The sequence below is a fragment of the Herpailurus yagouaroundi genome, unplaced genomic scaffold, assembly GCF_014898765.1.
Source record: "Herpailurus yagouaroundi ecotype Mexico unplaced genomic scaffold, PumYag 159, whole genome shotgun sequence".
Taxonomy (NCBI): domain Eukaryota; kingdom Metazoa; phylum Chordata; class Mammalia; order Carnivora; family Felidae; genus Herpailurus; species Herpailurus yagouaroundi.
In genome coordinates, this window is record NW_024412400.1 from 49,114,979 (window position 1) to 49,133,714 (window position 18,736).

At 36.7% G+C, this 18,736-nt stretch overlaps 1 protein-coding gene and 1 long non-coding RNA gene across 5 annotated transcripts in view; one reads left to right on the forward strand and one right to left on the reverse strand.

Moving 5' to 3' along the window:
* GPR149 (G protein-coupled receptor 149) overlaps nucleotides 1–11,819 on the reverse strand; it is a 68,302-nt gene extending 56,483 nt beyond the window's left edge. Inside the window, exons 1-3 of the mRNA XM_040480540.1 lie at nucleotides 10,310–11,819; nucleotides 8,996–9,188; nucleotides 3,897–4,354 (exon numbers count right to left, since the gene is read on the reverse strand). Coding sequence (XP_040336474.1) covers nucleotides 3,897–4,354; nucleotides 8,996–9,188; nucleotides 10,310–11,326 — 1,668 coding nt within the window. The 5' untranslated portion in view covers nucleotides 11,327–11,819. The remainder of the gene's footprint in view (nucleotides 1–3,896; nucleotides 4,355–8,995; nucleotides 9,189–10,309) is intronic.
* LOC121033872 (uncharacterized) overlaps nucleotides 1–18,736 on the forward strand; it is a 120,599-nt gene that overhangs the window by 66,474 nt on the left and 35,389 nt on the right. For 2 of the 4 annotated variants that reach the window (XR_005792160.1, XR_005792161.1), the window contains one exon: nucleotides 9,994–10,247. The exons of the other annotated variants lie outside the window; for them this stretch is intronic. This is a non-coding gene — a long non-coding RNA (uncharacterized LOC121033872). Of the gene's footprint in view, nucleotides 1–9,993; nucleotides 10,248–18,736 lie in introns of those variants that run through there. 4 annotated transcript variants of the gene reach the window in all.

Consider the following 18,736-nt stretch of genomic DNA (forward strand, 5'->3'; position numbering starts at 1 on the left):
GGGCACTTTTCAGGATGAGCACTGGGTGTCACATGTAAGAGATGAATGATTGAGTTCTACTGCTGAATCCAAGACTACACTGTATGTTAACTAACTTGAATTTACATTAAAAGAATGAGAAGCTCTAATTTAAAGAACCCCAAATAATCTAGTTTGATTTCTGGTTTCCACAGTTTTTTATGAAAATTATTTAAAGAAACAATAATATTAAAAAGTTATAGAAACCATTGCTACCACTTCACTCTGTCAGCAGACACAACTTGGATTTTAAAACTATTTTTAGATAGTTAAAACATTTCACTTAAAATGAGAATAAAACTTTTTTAATGCTCAGATGACTTTAAAGTTAGTTCTTGTTTGTGTATACATCCTTCTGCTAAATGATTTGTGTAGCTCATTCAAATGTAATCACTTCTCCCTGCTTGGTCTCTCATTTGAGAAGAATTGTTTCAGAATCTGTTTTTCTATATTCTACTGGCTTAATGGAGGACCTTTCACCTTTAAGATGCTATGATGCTAGGATTACAAGAGGGATTAAGTGATATAGTTACAACATATCTTTGTTTCTGATTGATTATAATAAACATATGAGTTTCTAGAGCTTTAAGACAACACATTAAAAGAAAATGGAATTTATTGATGAACTTTGTATTAAAAGAGAAAATTAGAGTTAACACCCACAAGCCACCGAATTATTTTATAAGTCCAATTTTATTTATTCATAGATGGCAAAACTCTTAGGTTCTGAAAATCATTATTTCATTTGAAGAACAGTCACACCATATTAAAACTTTGTAACTGAAGAGCTCCAACATTTCTTTTTTTTTTTTAATTTTTTTAATGTTTATTTATTTTTGAGAGAGAGAGAGAGACAGAGCATGAGCAGGGGAAGGGCAGAGAGAGAGGGAGACACAGAATCCGAAACAGGCTCCAGGCTCTGAGCTGTCAGCACAGAGCCTGACGTGGGGCCTGAACTCACAAACCATGAGATCATGACCTGAGTTGAAGTCAGATGCTTAACTGACTGAGCCACCCAGGTGCCCCAGAGCTCTGACATTTCTAATTTTTATCTGAATATTTTAACAGTGGACTTCTTAGGATTCTACCTATTAGGGATCCAAAAAGGAGTGGTAATGTGGTTAACACTGAATTTCAGTCTTACTAGCACTTTCAACTCTGATAAATTTTATTGGATCACATTTAAACTCCCGAAGGCATTCTACTACCATCTTCTTTACACCTTAACGTTGATCTGATGCTTTCACTCCTGCCAAGATTTCAAACAAAATACACTGGGAATTTGTTTACTAACTTAAACTCTAATAAAAAATTAAGCACCATGTATTGTCAAAATAAAGTAGGGCTCACTAAATATATTTTAAATCAAACCTGCGGGTTTTTTTTTAAGCTTAAGAATAAAGAAGACACACCATTCAATGTAGAACCATTAAACATGAACTAATAGATTCGGACTAAAAATGTCAAAGTACAACCACAGAAAATCAGAAGAGATAGTGTTTTTATAGACATATTGTAGTGTCTACTGCAGTTTAATGTATCACTTTAAGATACATAAGTTAACATTGCTTTCAGAGCAAAGAAGGTATTTGGAAGAAAAGGATAAAATGAAAGTGGTTTCTAAGTCATCATCTACTCCCATGAAATATCTGTGGTGAAGAATAGGTTAAGAGTAAAAACCTGTCTTTGGTCATGGAAGTGTTTTCATAAGCATTTTGTCCCTAAATATATTTTGGTTACATGTTAACCTTAAAGTTCAGAGGCAAATTTGCTAAAAGGCAAGGCCTATCAATAACATCAGCCTATAATCCAAGGATTTCTTACTGTTGTTTGAAAATTTATGATAGTATTTCATTTAATTTCAATTAGTCTCTGAAAATATAAATTTTATCTTTCCTGAGTGTTCCCTTATTTTATCACTAATATTTTTTTTTCACAACCATCATTTTAGATCAGTTTTTTTTTAACTACTTGCTCCTCAGAGATGTTAAAATATTAATACTTAAGCAAATCCTTATAGTTGAAAGGTATTGATTGGTATTTGATCTGGACTGATCCAAGTTTTGTGCTTTCTATATATCATTTTATTTATGATTTATAGAGGCTTGTGGATAAGCTGTGTTTCATTTTTCTCATAGGACAGTATATTATGTGTAAACAGTGTCTGATCCTTTCATAAGATTCTAGGGTAATTGATTATACTCTCCAGACTATAATCAAGACTTTTTAATGAGGGTTATAGGTTGTGATACTTTAGATGATAATTCCCAATGTTTTTGGCAAAATACATAAGAAAATGGAGTCATTTAAAGTAGTGTTGAGTGGGAAAAAGACAAGTCCCAGAAAATTAGGTACAGTATGACACCATCTTTAGAAAGCTCAAAATAAGCAAAACTAAATAATATATTATGTTAGAAATGCACTCATTTGTGATAAAATAATAAAACAAACAATGATGATTCAGGATAGCTGTAACTCCTAAGAGGTAAGCATGGGGATGGAATAAAGGAGTAACACACGAAGGTATTTGCAAGTTACTGGGATGCAAACACACATACACACAGGCACACACACACACATACAGACACTTCATCATGATATTACTTAACAATTTTTAAGTACAAGAAAACCAAGAGGTTTAGATTATTCGGGAACAAATTGATGATGAAACTGTAGGGTTTTCCTCTTAGCTGGGGTACCATTTTCTTCTAAAAATACTGAGCATTGTGTCCCTGTGGCCTGTCAATAGTATACTTTTCACTGTTATTTTTAATTTGTGGCAAATATTTAGTGATTTTTTTTGAAATACTTAATTACTAAATAATAGGAATAATTATTTTAATAATATATTTTGTATATTTTGTTTTATTATATAACTTTTTCTACAGTGATATTAGAATAAGACTAGTAGTTTTAATTATCACTGAGAATAAAGGAAATCTCAGATTATTCTATCCATATTCATATTTAGTGTTATATGGTCATATTTTGACTAATGAATGCATTATTCCTTACACATATTTCTGGAATTATGTTTTTGTTTTGACAAGTGGAGTTTGATTTCCATTAAATCTTGTAGAAAAGCCTCTTCTTTCCAGTTAATCAGTAGTGTGGAAAGCACGGGCAGCTTTAATTAGCAGATATGAAAGTTTGGAATAAAGAACAATCTCATACCAACATTAGACTATAGTTTCAATAAAGTAAGAAGTATCCCTTATCATTCTAGGCAGGCTAGAACCTAGGATAAAATGGAATAAAATTAAGGTGCAAATTCTTTTGGTTTATAAAACATTATAAAGCCATTCTTCTATCCTTAAAGGGATGGAACATTTAGCAGAGTTTGCAAAGGCTCCCTTCAGTATATTCTGGAATAGATCTTTTTTCCCTACTGGGTATTAGGGGGACTAGTTCTAGCAAGAAGAATAGGCAAACTGTCTAGTTTAGTTGCAGCAGGACTGCCCTCCTCACCACTAGCTGTATAAATATTTGCCTTTATGTCAAGAAGAAAACTGACCTTGAGCACTTTTTGTGGGGGAGAGGGAAAAGGAAAACTTCCAGGTTAACTAATTTGAAACAAGTTCTGAGAGTCTAGTCTGAATTTAGACAGATTACTTGAGGTTAAACTATAAAGCTCTACCCTTCTCAAAGAGCCTGTTTAGCTCTGTCAATGCCAAAACATACAGATTTTGAATAAAATGTAAAACTTAAAATTTTAAATCCCTCAAAAGAACACCTTGAAATAAAATTTAATATTATGGAAATTAATCAAAGCAAGTGAAATTGAATGAAATAAGCAACTGATCTTTTTTTTTTTTTCCCCATGCCTATCATATTTGGCCTCACTTTTTATTTCACAGAAAGAACAACCTTTACTGTACCTGACGAGGGGTTCTTTCTGATTTACTCCTACACCATTCCCAGTCTGAAAGGTCTGGTTTCTGACTCTCCTCATGAGAAAGTCTTCTTTCTGGCCCTTCCAAAAAGGTGGTTTCTTCATAGTTTGTATCACCTCCTGTTTCTTCAGAAATCAGTGGATCAACACCCTTTCCACTGTGGCAATCCTGTTTAGCCTCCATAATATCAGTATTTGTGCATTTGTTGATCCCTTTTAGTACAGAACTGTCCCGAGAGGGTGTGGTGCTGATTTCCACTTTTATGGCATTAAAGATATTATGAGTGTCTCTCTGAGAGTCTTTTGTAGTTTTGCATTCAGAATTCATGAGATTGTGATAGGATGTAGAATTTTCATCATCATCATAGTAATCTTCACGTGCTATTTTATAAATCCCATAACTCCTTTGGAATGACAGATTGAATTCAAAGCCTCTCCTCTTGGCTAAGTAAAAACAAAAACAAAGTTCCATGGTTAAGAAGGTAGGTATAAACAATTGGATATACATAGGGAATAAAAATAGGAAAGTGCATTCAAATTGATTATTATGATTTTAAAAACTATCTTCATTACCTGTCAATTATGTATGAAAGTAATTACACCTTATAAATTCAAGGTATCTAATTACTCTGGGCCTAACTTTTCTCACTTGTACAGTGAGAGGCTTGTTTAAAGTGCATACAATTCCAGGAACCCTGCAGTCTTTAAAGCAGTTTAATGAACAAAAATTTAACCATAAATTCGAAAACTCTCACATATATGCAGTTTTAGTTTTAGCTTTTTTAATCTATCAGTTATCCATACATTACTTTATATGGGGATAAAATATATTTCTAAATTTTATTTTGCTAGAAATTATTAAGAGGGCCTTAATATTACACGAGTTATTCATCTGACAACATCAGCAACCGATATGACTGCATTAAATATTTTCATGTATTCCAATCCTGACATTTATATGTTTATATATGCATACATTAAAAATGAGAAAATGCTGCAACAGTTTTTAAACTTTTTAAATGAACATATATTTCTGATACAAATACATTTGGAATGAATTATAAAAAATAGTGAATAGATTCATATTTTTGTGATCTAAAGCACTTTGCAACATGTCTCTAAACCTGGTTAATTACAAAATGAATTTAATAGGAATGCATAAAAGTTTATGGTTTAAACCAAAAGAAATGTAAGAGTATCTTAATATATTACTACTGGTTGGTGGATATGGTATGAAGTGTTAGTAGAAAAGTGAGAATGTGGCAGAAAGTGATACAATTTTTATGTGTGAATGTCATTAAATACTAGATCATTACTTTATGTATTAAGAATGAAGTTACATCAGGATAGTAGACAAAATGCAATTTAATGTTTTGGTATTCATCTTTCAAAACATGGCTCATTTCAAAGTATTTCTACTTGGATAAATCAGTATCATATACCAGACATTTAGCTATCCTTGGTGGAAAGGTCTATGAAGTTATAAATTTCTGTGGGAACAACAAATAAAATTTGATTCATTTTACAATAAATCCTAGTGCCATTCATATGCTGATTCTATTACCAAAATTTTTCCCATAACTGAAGATTTACAAGGCTATTCTGCTGACTGAAAGTAGAATTTATAGGTATCATTCATTATTTGAGACAAAACATTCATTGTTTGAGCCAGAACACAAACAAGAATTTCTATCCAAAGAAAATACAAAGTAGAAACATATATTAATATTTTATATCCTGTCTTATGTATAGTTCTACTTACTTTTTCTAGTAATATAGTTCAGTAAAATTAAATTAGGATTTTTAACTTAGTTCAACAGTGTGAAAGTGGAGGAACTAAAAGAATATTTTAATTATTGATGGGTTTCCATTTTCTCTCAAAAAAGATACAAAGTGACAAATTGTGAACTCCAGGACAGTAAGCAAACAAAAACTCATAAATCCCATTTTATCATATAACACAATAAAACTGATGTCTGTGGCTATATATCTGATTAGCTGTATATTATAATTATGAAATGTGTAGAGAAAAAATGAGTAATGTTTTTGAAGGAGTGTGCAGACTGTCAATGGAGAATCTGCCTCCAGGTCATGAAGAGGCAGTCTGAGGTAGGCTATGAGAAGGAAGAGTGTGATTTACACCATGGAGAAACAGAGAACTCCAGGGCTAATTTATGCCCACAGGTCATGTCATTTAACACAGCAAAAACACTGCATAATAAAAGGCTTATGAGTTCTATTTTACAGTTGAAAAAACTGAGGCTGGTAGAGGAGACCTACCTAAGACCTACCTACCTGGTAAAGAGATTTGAATTTAAAGTCAGCTGATTCCAGAATTTGAATTACTAACCTTTATGTGAAATTGCTTTACTGCTAATTAGACCCATGAGAGAACCTAAGGTAAATTCTGACTGAGGTAATGAATGGAGATAATAGGTTATAACAATATAACAGTTGACAACAGTTTAATAACAGAAACTTAAAGATCATCAGAATACAGTCAGGATCTTTTGAAGTTTATGCCCTCTATACTTACAAAAAAATGTGTGTGTGTGTGTGTGTGTGTGTGTGTGTGTGTGTGTGTGTGTGTGTGTGTATGTGTGTATAATGTTGTATTTGTTCTGAAAAGCTAAGCCCCGGATGAGACATGAATTAGCTTTAGTCTTTTGCCTTTAGTCACACCTTGCTAATTGTAATTTCAAACATTATTAGTTAATTATATCAGCTTATAAAAATAAATAATTCTCCAGAGTAATATGGCACTTAGCAGATATTTTGATTTTGCTTACAATAAAAGTTGAAAATCTGGTTTTACAGAAAATATTTTAACTGTTTATTTAATTAAAAAAGAAAACATCATCTCATGCAAAGAAAATGAGTCTGAAAGCCATATCCAGTCCATATGTCTGCCACCTGAGACCTCTTTGTTAAAATCATCTTTGTTTTTTTTAACACTTTTGTTTTGAGACACTAGTAATACAGGTTATTGTTGGAAACAAGAGAGAATTGTTAATCTGCAAATTATTTCCCATTACTGACATTCATTTTTTGATTGCATGTCTCTCCACTTGCATTCATGAAGGCTGAGATAGAGAATGATGTTTACATCTGCAAAATGAACTTATAGTCAATATGAGTTAGGAAGCGTCCTTGCTTTTTGAGTTCACTGATGAAGAATGTAAAAAGGGGAATCTTAGTTTGTTAAGGAGAAAAAGCCTAAATGTAAAACTGGAGCCATACTCCCAAAGAATCAAGGCACTTGATTAGGCACTTGCCTACCTGAGGAAGAGTATCTTTGGGGTTTGAAAATTCTGTTCTTGTATCATCCTAGCAACAGGAAAGTATATGATGGGTTCTCAGACAATGAAATTACATCATTCTTGTTCTCAGAGTTGCCCTACAGCAGAATCTGGGATCATAAAGAGAATGGAGCCATTTGGACTACAAGCATTTGAAACTAATGTTTCTCACAGTGTTTGATTTTTGAAGTCATGCCTCTTTTTATAAGCCTACAATATTTCAGGGAGTTTTTTCCTGAAAATTTAAATACAAAGAAAAACGATGGTAATTTTAGAGGAAAAATATTATTTTGATCTTGAAAAGTGTGGTTTTAATTTCCAGCGTGAGAAATTAATGTGATTGTTGATTCTTCCAGCCTGCCATAGTCTCTTGTAATCTTATGCAGTACAAGAGAGAATACTTCCTAGACCATTTGCAGTGATAGGTCTGTTGCATTGTTTTGTTTTCAGCTCTGATATGGGTGTCCTTTACTTCTTAAAGATGACGGCCCTACATCACTTTACTAAGACTTTTCATTTTCTCTGGCATTCAACTTTTATTATCTCTCTCATAACCTTAAATACTATAAAACAATGCTGGCTCATTAATTTAGTGGCAAAAGGTTAACATTTGATAGAATGCTAGAACTCCCAGTCTTATAAATGAATTTTATATATGTTCTTGGTGGCTCAGAGTATTTATTATTAATTTTCTGTGTCACCGTTGCTCTGGATAGTAATCTCCAGAAGCACAGAATTGTTATAGAAGTTCCATGGTTATTTTGTTTTAAAGACATAGATAAATTTGGCATCTATTAACAATAAAACTTTATGGCATCCTTAAAAGTAAAGAAATCCTCTCATCATTTGAAAAATACCTAGACATAATAAATTTTAAATGTCATCAATACAGGGAAAATGACCAGTTCATGATTAATTAATGTTTATAAAATAACACTGTTGTAGAATTGATTGTAGAATATATTTTAATATTCTCCAGTTTTTTTTTTTTTACCTCTGAAATAGTCTGAGATGAACTATTTTTACTTACTTTTTTTTCCGTTAAAGTTTTTTCTACACGGACAAACTCTGCCACCCTTGTCCCTTCTTGACCTGAGAGTTTTTTGTGTTTTCTGAAAACAGAGGCATATACTTCAAATTTGTGGGGGTTTTTTTAAGATTTTATTTTTAAGTAATCTCTACACCCCATGTGGGGCTCAATCTCAAAACTGATTTCAAGAGTCACATGCTCTCCTGACTGAACCAGACAGGAGCCCCTTAAATTTTGTTTTCAGGCACGCTACTCTGAAAACTTCTTAAAACCCCATAAGAATGAATACAAGAAGCAAAATAATAAAAATACTTTTCTTTCCTGTTCCATTACATAATAATGGACTATAATATAATGTGTTTTTAAACTCTTCAAAGAGTTAATCTCTTTTCAGATACAGGTTTCTCATATGTAGACTTGGGAAGGGAATTTATTTTCTACTCTGGTCTAAGAACTACAGTGGATATAACATCTAAGGGCCTTTTAGACTTCATGCTGTGTTGAATGAATTCTGTCTGTTCCTTTCTTCCCTAAAATAATTATTCAATGTACAAACACATCACAGAGTTGTTTTAAACCTGGCTCCTTTAAAACTTATCCCAACACTGTGCTAAGAATTGTTTCACATTATAATTTCCTCTCTTTATTTACATTTATGCTTGGATTCGTCATTCCCTACTCAGGCAACTTCTCAATGGACCACTTTTCTGTGTTTGTATGCTTATTGCCCCCAACCCCACACTGTCAAGGACTTACTTTTTTCCCCATCAGATGCCACTGTATATGCGTTCTGCTTACAGTTGATGATGCAGCCACAGGGCAGATGGGTCCAGCGTTTGGACAAGACAAACACTGGGGTTACAGTGGTGGCCAGCAGGGTTAGTAGAAAGCTGAGTGTCTCGAAGGGAGGGCTCTGAAACCCTACCACGTGCTGGACCATCATGTGGATCTGCAAAGGCAAAGAGCTTCAGACCTATCCCAGGATACAATTTTCAACTTTGTCAGGCCTTTCCCCCAAGCATGCTGCCCCAGCACCCTTCTCCAGGCTCCTTTCCTGCCTGAGAGTCAGAAGCTCAATTTTGGTGATGGACCACTGGGATCTCTTGGGATGAATGAGGCCCCCTGATTTAGACCACAGGGCTTTGGGTGGTTTCCACTCCTGGGTGCCTGGTCTGTGCCCCTGCCACCTCAGGTCTCCTCCAGAGAAGCACAATTTACAATAGTGGGGACGCTACTGGGAAAACAGGCAGGCATCCTGAAAACCTGCATCTGGTACTCCAGATGGCCTTTGTCACATCCCTGGACCCTCACTTCACCCCATTCCCCAGCCTGCTTGTCACAGCAGGACGCCACCTTCCTGGGTCAAAACTGGGTTCCTTCCTGAAGGCTTGAACAAAAAAGCCTGTTTGCCTCCTCCATAAGAGACTCTTAAAAACTAAGAATAAACTGAGGGTTGATGGGGGATGGGAGGGAGGGGAAAGTGGGTGATGGGCATTGAGGAGGGCACCTGTTGGGATGAGCACTGGGTGTTGTATGGAAACCAATTTGACAATAAATTTCATATTAAAAAACAAAGCCTATTTGGTCCGCTCTCTTCCCTCTCTACTTCTGATTGCAACTCTCCAATCTCTCTCCCTGCTGAGGATGGGCGGTGTCCTTACTAGGCAGAAATGGATTGGAGAGAAAGGGATGACAGAGGGTTGGCTGGAAAGAAAACCCTTTTACTACCTCCCTTCTTTTCTGAATATTCCCAGATATTGCTACAGGAGAAGAGAACAACACCCTTGGCCACGTTAGATCTAGGAAAACTGTCCCCCGCGCCCAAAAGTGCTCCCTGTCCCCCTCCCCAATTTTGAAAGGAGAAGCACTTAGTAGCAAAGGCTTCGAAGTCTACAAGCTCTACCGGTGAGCTGCCTTCCCCCAAGTGCGAGTCTAAACCCAGCAGATACATTTGGAAGCGGACTTAACTGTGCGTCTCTTGGGGACTCTCTCAACCGGGGACGCTATTCCCAACACGCACTCATACTGTCTGGTACACACACCCGCGCACGTGAGAAACTGCACTTTTACCATCATGGGCAGCCAAAGGATGACTTTCGTCAGCGCTAGGATCAAAGAGAAGCGCTTCTGCGCTACGCTCACGGTGAAGCTCCTGGTGCCATAGAGAGTCCCCCGGTTCTCACGCCTGCAGGCTCCAACCACAGCGGCAGCCTCGTGTCCCGGCCCCTGCCCCAGCTGTGCCCTCGCTGGTGGACCCGGTCCAAACACAGTGTCGGAGCTGGGGGAGCATCCCCCAGAACAGCGCAGCGCAGGGCCGGGAGCATCATCTGGAGACAAGGAAAGCACTCCCCCCCGACTTGGAGGGGTCCCAGGAGTGGAAGCTCCGCGGGAAATCTCCTGGTAGTTGGCGTGGAGCCTCGGCGGCTCCTCCGAACACAGCAACTGGTGAGTGAGCGGGACAGAGAGGCCGGCGAGGAGTCCGAAGGCCGAAGTGTACACAGCGAAGAGGAGCAGCACGTAGGAACTGGAGCAGTCCGCCAGACAGCCCCACGGCGTGCGCACGAAGGTGCCCCAGCCGCACAGCGGGAGCGCCGAGAGCAGCAGACTGGCTGCCCACACGGTCAGCACCACGCCGAGCACCTGGCCTGATCTGCTGGAGGCTGCCTGGCTCCCCACAGCCCTGTGCATCGAGTAAAAGTTGTAGGAGACTAGGAGAGTCGCCTTTAAGTTGCTCGAGAGGCCCTGGCATAAATATAGTAAGGCAGAGGTGGTGCACAGAGCCTGGAAGTAATCAGGGACCTGGTTTGGCCACTGCAAAAACATGAAGACGGTCACCGACAGGACACTCATGAGATCATCCCCAGACCAGGAAGCCACAAGCATGGACACAACGGTTCTGTTGTGCGTTTTCAGCAGGGAAACTAGCGAATAAATGCTGCCTGCCAGGGCTGCAAGAGTCATTAAGCATGTCAGGCAAAACAGATAGATATTCAGAGTTCCTGGCAGATTTAAAAGGTCCGTCGAATTATGATTTTCTTTCCACAGGGTAGAGTCATTTGTTGATAAGTTACTGGAAAATCCAGACATTGTCTTTGGTCAATATTTAATTTCCCTTTCAGTGAGTCTGTAAATATTCTCAAAATAAAGCATGATTGTTAGTTGCAAATCAGATCTCATTTTCTCCTACCAAGTTTCCCTCTAGAAGTTCCCCGTCAGTCCAGCAGAAAACGATCAGGCATGTCTCCTTTAGATCTGACTCAACCCATATTTAAAAATTGAGTTCCATTTAAAAGCATCAGTAAAAAACTTTTCAACATTCCAATTAAAAACAAACCCCAAACTTCCTCCTGAAACCATCAAGTTTCTGGCATAAATGCAAAAAGCTTCTCAGGTAGATTGAAAAACAATGATGTCTGGCTCCTTTTGTGTCCTTCTTAGGGAGCAAAGCAGCTTGTAGCTTGAGGTAATCAAACTCTATTCACTTTTTAAGAGCAGTAAAGCGATGCATTTGGTTCCAGAGCTGCATTCAAAGGCAGAGAGATTATCAGGTAGGTGTCAGCTTTGCAGGTTCAGAGAGAGACACAAGCAAAACAGAGCGGGGGGAGGGGGGATGGTAAGGGGTGGGGGAAGGAGAGGGAGGGAGAGAGAGAGATAGAGAAGGAAAATAAGAGAGAGACAGACACTGAGCACAGCTCCCCGTCGAACCGCTGTGTTCTTCAATCAGCCTGTGATCCTCAGAGCTGCAGGAAGGAGGAGTCAACTCCAAGCAGGAGAGAAGCAGGAACAAAAGGGAGGGGAGTTCAGTGTGTGAGCAAAATGATGTACATCTTCTTAGCCTGCCTCATTCAAAGCAAGAAACGGTGTCCTTGCTAAGCCTTCAGTTTTGGTTCTGACATATAAAACTAGCCAAAATACTCGCTCAGGCTTGATATGAATGACAACTATCATCTTTGAGAGGTCTAAGCTACTCCACTAAAGGATTGCTTCTATTCTTATCTAGACCTCTCTGATACATAATGCTTTAGAGAAAGAATAGTCTCAATGCCATTTTAAAAGAATAGGATGTACCAGCTTTTGTTTTTTAAATATATGTTGTGCTTAATAATAAGAATGTCATTATGGTCTTCATTACACTAAACAAAATTTTGCAGAATCTTTGGGCTTCAGGCATGTAACTATTTTCTGTCAATGTCATCCAGTAAGCAAGCTGCCATTTGAATAAATGTTCTCTAGTTGTTAAAGTCAGATGATATTATATAGGGTCTAAAAGGAGATTAACCCCACAAAAACATTCTTAACGGGTGTATTGAGGGTGTCACATACAATAATTGCACCTCTGAATTCATTTAAAAAATCGTCAGCTTTGCAAGATGAGTGGCTCAGCAAAGAAGTAACTGGCAACAGTAGTTCTGTTACCAGAGTCGAGTACTTAATTAAGCCTGACAACTGAAACGACCAGACCCACCAATCAAAGGCACAAACAAGGCCTTATTGGGGCTACAGCTTCAGCTGAAGGGTGACACATCACCAGCAGAGAATAGTTAAGGCTGGCCTCCCAACATGGGAGAGGCCCTGCTTATATAAAGTTCCCGTTCCAGTTCCCACCAGTCCAGTATGCTAAGAGGAAAAAGGGAAAGAAGAAAGGCTTGGTGCTGTTCAGTTGGAGGAGACTCACCTTGATTGGTTGATATTGGCAGGCAACTCAGGCAGTCAGTCCATTGGTGCTTTTTGGAGCCCGGGTCTTCTGTTTTAAGTCTGGCTTGTATATGGATGGCGCTGCATCCCAGTTTTGCTCTTGTAAAAGAAGCAGTTTAACAATAACAGCCAATAGAAAGTGCCCCAAGTGAATAATGTTTTTCACTTAAGGCTTGTTCCCATGGTCTCTAACTGTCTCACTTCTGGTCAGGCATTTCCCAGGATGCTTGAGGGTAGCATTCCTCCTCAACTCAGCCTCATGAGCTGAGGGTGCCTTTCCTCACAGAAAAAGTACAAAGTTATATGATAATGAACTAAGTGAATGGAAATGGTAATAGAACTCTGATCATTCCTTTCATTTTCGTGGTAACTGAAGCTATATTTTGAACATGAATCTGCTCATGTGGAAAGTGATTGTGTTAGTCATTGCCATCCATACCCTTCAGTAAACACAGTAGGCACTTTGCTTATGACATGTTGTTTTATTTCCCCTTCACTCAGCAAATGGAAACAAAACCCACCTGTTACAGCTATAGCTCAGCACTCCATTTCTCCCTACCGATAGTAATAGACTTTGCAGCACAGCGTGGGTAAAGAAGAGTCTGAGGATAAATTCATTTTCAAATAGTGTTGCTTCAGAAAGCACAACATGATAAACACGACTTTCTTTTTAAAATCATTTTCAAAGTTCTGTGGTATGCTTTTCTGTCTCTTTTCTCAGACCTACTCTTTCCTCCTTTAAGCAAAAATATTATTTTTCAATATGGAATTTAATCCTGGATTTTCAATTGAGTTGGATGATAAGTATCACACTGTTAAAATACAAAGAGTAGAAATTGAGAGTAGCTGTGGCAATACCATTGGAGGCCTGGAGACATTTCCTCTATCATTAACATCATTTTTGGGTTTTCCATTCAATGTAAATTTAGAAAAGAGACACCTAAGCACCTTGTTGCCCTGCTCTTTAGGATATGACAGAAGAGGCAAGAAGGTTGGAACACTTCCATAGGTTGTGGTAGAATTGCAGCCATTAGGGAGCTAGAAGGGATATCTGTATTTGAACTTCAGACTCTGCTATTGCTGGCTGTGTAATCTTGGGCAAAAATTGTTATACTTTCTCTTCTGTTTCTGTGTCTGTTTCCAAATCTGTAAAATAAGGGGGCTTGTCTGGAGTATTTTTAGGCCCTTTCAAGTTCTAAAATGAGATGATACAATTTTAAAATCAGGTTAACTTTATCATAATTCTCTGCCTACTTCACAATAATCAATAGTGTCATAATAGAAAAGGGAAAGCCTGTAAGACCTGATGCTTGGGTTCTCCATGCTTGCTCTGCCCCTGCTATGATGGGATGGAGGCCCTTATCAGTATGAAGATTCTATAAAATTCAAGCAGCCTGGAATGTTGCACCTACTGAAGGATCCTGGCTGCCCTGGAGATCTGAGTGAACCTACATAAGCTTTGTATGGATGGGAAGTAAAATTTATTTTGTAAGTCACTCATTTTTGGTGTTGAGCTTTACTGGGTGGTAACCTAGCTCATCCTAATATGGTTAGGTATACCATTGCCCCCACACAGTCAGTAAGTGGTAGAGCCAGTTTTAAAAATCATAATCTGGCTCTGCATTCTGAATCACAACCGACATATATTTTCCAATTATTTCCTCTTAGCACCTCATGCTTGGGAACACTTCCAATGGATGTTGATTATCATAAATTTGTTTCTCAGAAAGAATGTTTGAAATGTTTTATTTTCCACAATGTTTTATATTTCAAAAACATTTTTCAAAATGTTAATTTATAAACAACCTTTTACCAAGGTTTTTGTTTTATAATGCATGTATTATATATATGGATATGTTACATATCTATACACATATATTTTCTATATGAGTTTCTTGAAAGTAGTAATTAGCCATAATCTGAGCCATAATCTCATTTTCTTTACAATATCCTCTTGATCTTAAAAAAAAATAAATCACTCTAAATGCTTTTCAAATAACCAGTATAACTTTTAGTAGACTAGGAAGAAAGATTTCCAAGAGACCTCTTTGTGCCTTAAAAAAATTTACTCAGTTCCTGTGAGTGAGCCTCGTTCCTCTGTCTCACAATAAAACCTTATGTCTTCAATTATTTAAAATCCAGTCTTCAAATCATTTAATAATATAAATTTATATTGATTTACATAGAAATTATGATTATATCAGACCAGATGAAGTGAAGCAGTAGTCCACTGCTGCTTTGGTTACTTTAAAACGTATACTGAATATAGCATTACAGCCTAGGAAACAACCTGCAGAGAATTACATGGCAGTAATTTCATTAGGTTTTTAGTTTATGAAGTCCTTGATGTAATGATACCTTTGCAAAGCACTGAAGGCAATTCATTTCTGTAAAAGTCCGTATTATTTATATCTGAAAATCCTGAAAGAGTAGAAAACAGCATAAAAAATTCTTGTTGAATAAGGCAAAGTAACATCCTTTGCTATATAGGGCTTTAGCAATAAAAAAGTAACCTCGGGACCAAATGGAAACATTTAGCTTTGTTTTATGATAATTAAAAAAAAGCGTTATAAAGTTAATCATGAAAGTATAATTTTTTTTTTTGTTTCTAGAAATATAGTGTTATGCAGGCAAAATATTTTAGAGGACTGGCCCAGCTTAAAACTCTTAGTAACTTATTCTCAAAACTCAAACGAAAGACCTCATAAATTATCCAGTATATGTACAATACATATAATATACAAATAAAATCTAAATTATATAAATGTAATAAGTATATAAATTTATTATGTATATATATAATTATATAAAAAGTATATAAAATACATGCATACTCTGCTTTAGCTGATGGTTTTCCAAAAAAGTGACTAGCAATTTGGCATCATAGGAGAGCCCTAATGCTGTGATTTATTTTCTTCTTTTTCAATATCTTATCAGAAACCTACAATGTTTAATATAGTCTAATAATTATGAATAAGGGCATAATTTAACATGGCTCGAAGTCAAAGACTAAGTTCATGAATGTAATCTTTAGCAACCTGCTAAATATCCTGTCAACCCAAAAATGCCCCTCTATATTTTGGGGGGTTGTTTCAAAGGTCTCTCAAATGGGAGATTCCATTATTTTTTAAAACCTATTCCCTGGATGAGACAAAATTTGGAAGTATGTACATATACAGTTAATATATGTAATACGTTAATGTAGATTAGCTACAGAAAGAAATAAGATTTGTCATTATGGGTCACTGCTTACTCAGTTTTTACTCATTTTGGGCAAGGACCTTGACTAGGATAGTTATGTAAGGTCCACCTAGCTATATAATAAAGATGGTATCTGGAGGAGAGTTTTTATGTAAAACTGTGTGAAGCTATTGAATGGATTGAAAATAGCAGTGCACTCTGTAGATAAAAATATAAATAATATTTGACTACTCTAAACACAATGGTAAACTATAAACTTTCGTTCATTTATTCCACATCTATTTGAATGTCTGAAGGTCAGTCAGACAGTGTGCATTAGTGGTAAACGGAACATTATGTTTTCTGTCCTTGTGAAGCTTATGATCCAGTCATTTTTCATACTATCTTCTCTCTTAAAGTCCCCTCTGATTAACCTTTCATCCAGGGGATTCAATACAATAAATATTTGATGCTTAGGATTAGAATGTCCTTCTGCACAACAAATTGAACAAGCCTTACATTAGAAATGAGGTAATGCAGGGGGACCCCTGTAGCTTATTTTCCCAAGGTCCATTTAAACTACAAGTAGTTTCAATTTTAGTATTTCAAGGATAGAACAATATCCTGAGCTAAGTACTATCACTATAAGTGATATACAAAGGGATTCTGATACTAACTTTTAGTTTCTTTTCAGTAGGGACCTGATGAAAATTCATAAGTAGCTATGAGATTAGTTCTTGGTTCTAGTCTGGTCCAGATTTCTTTTCATCTTGCAGAGTCCCTGTTATGCTAGTCCTCAGTTATTATGTGACCGCCCCTTCCCCTCCCTGCCACCATCATTCCTGTTCCACATCCGCGTGTGCTGGGACATTGCTTCCTTAAGTAAAGCCTTTCTTAGTATTTTCAGAAACTTTACATCTATAAATGCTAAAGGTTTGCTTTAAGTACCCAAACTTCATCGACCATGTTCTTAAAGATGGTTTCTCTTTCCAGTCCTTTGTGAGATAAATGCCACTCATTTCCCTAGGAATGGCTTCTCTGTGTTCAGTGCTCTGGCTTTGCTTTCTTACCCGAGCAGTCTGCCCTATAGGAGCATCATCATCTTGCCTTGAGGTGATATGTGGGGCATGGTAATAGGAAATAGGTTTTATCTCCTGTCTTTTGGCAGGAAGTGTACTTATTGAGGTCCCTTACTTCATTAAGTAAAGGGAATGACTTAGAAATATTTCTTGGTTTATTTTAGAGGTTGGCAAACTATGGTCTGTCTTTATGAGTACACTTTTAAGGGAACATAGCAACACCCACTCATTTAAGTCTTTTTATGGTTACTTTCAAGCTACAACAACAGAGTTGAACCCTGAGTAATTGTGGCAGAGACTGTGCAATCAACAAAGCCAAAAATACTTATTATCTGGCCTTTAAAAAAAAATTGTTGAGCCTTGGGTTATCTAAAAGAGGAGCATGTTAATGCAAAGTGATCTCAAATTGATAAAATGTTTGGGTCATTTGTGAGAGTCAGCACATCCACATCTTATGTATTCTAACATATATAAGACTATGTATTATATAATTAATTTTACATTAATATGGAAATACATTTATATGTAATTAATAATAATGTCAACATCAATAACAATGTCTAACATTTATTTTAGTTCTTATAATGTGCTGGACAGTCTTCAAAGTTATTTACATGTATTAACTAATTTCACAATTCTATGATGTAAATATTAGTTTTAGCCCCATTTTCCAGACAAAGGAACTGAGGCACAAGAATAAATAACCCATCTAAAGTCACACTGCTGTTAAGTGAAGGGATTCGTTTTTGAACCCATGTAATCCAGAGACAGAACCCTGGCTTATAGCAGAGGCAGATTGTATGTGCTTTATTTTTCTGCCCTATTCTCTAGATTTCTTGCCTTTGCAAACATCCTGTGAGCTTCAATAAATCAGAGGGATTGCTGGGGAAGAGAATGTCCTGAGGCAACACACATTTCTGAGGTCCTAACTCAGTAAATAGAATGATGCAGATGGCCACCCATTGTTTCTTTTCATTTAGTATCATTGAACTCCAAGGGTTTTAAAGAAATTATCTCAGTAGCTCTTACTTCCCCAAGGAGTAGCGAAGCTTTATCCAAACTCTACAGCTGACAAGTTAGAGCATGCAAGCAAAATCATATGCTCAAGATGATACTATGATTCAGTGACTAAAGTAAAAATGGACCTTCCTTCTTTTCCTCATTTGTTACTTATTCACAAGGGCAAAGGTGTCTGGATTTTGTTCTGAGAAATACCCCAGGTTTTGGGGTGTGTTTGAATGGCAATTTTATTTATTTATGAAGAACTTATAAAATCTTGAATGAAAGAAAGACATGGTAATGGCTTAGAACTAATAGTCCTATAATGGTGAAAGTGATACCAATTCTCTGGTCACTGTGGTAGAGAAGCTGGAATCCAAAAACCTAGATGTGATTTCTCTCTCTCTTCCTTCCTTCCTTCCTTCCTTCCTTCCTTCCTTCCTTCCTTCCTTCCTTCCTTCCTCTTTCTTTTCTTTTCTTTTCTTTTCTTTTCTTTTTTCTCTTCTCTTCTCTTCTCTTCTCTTCTCTTCTCTTCTCTTCTCTT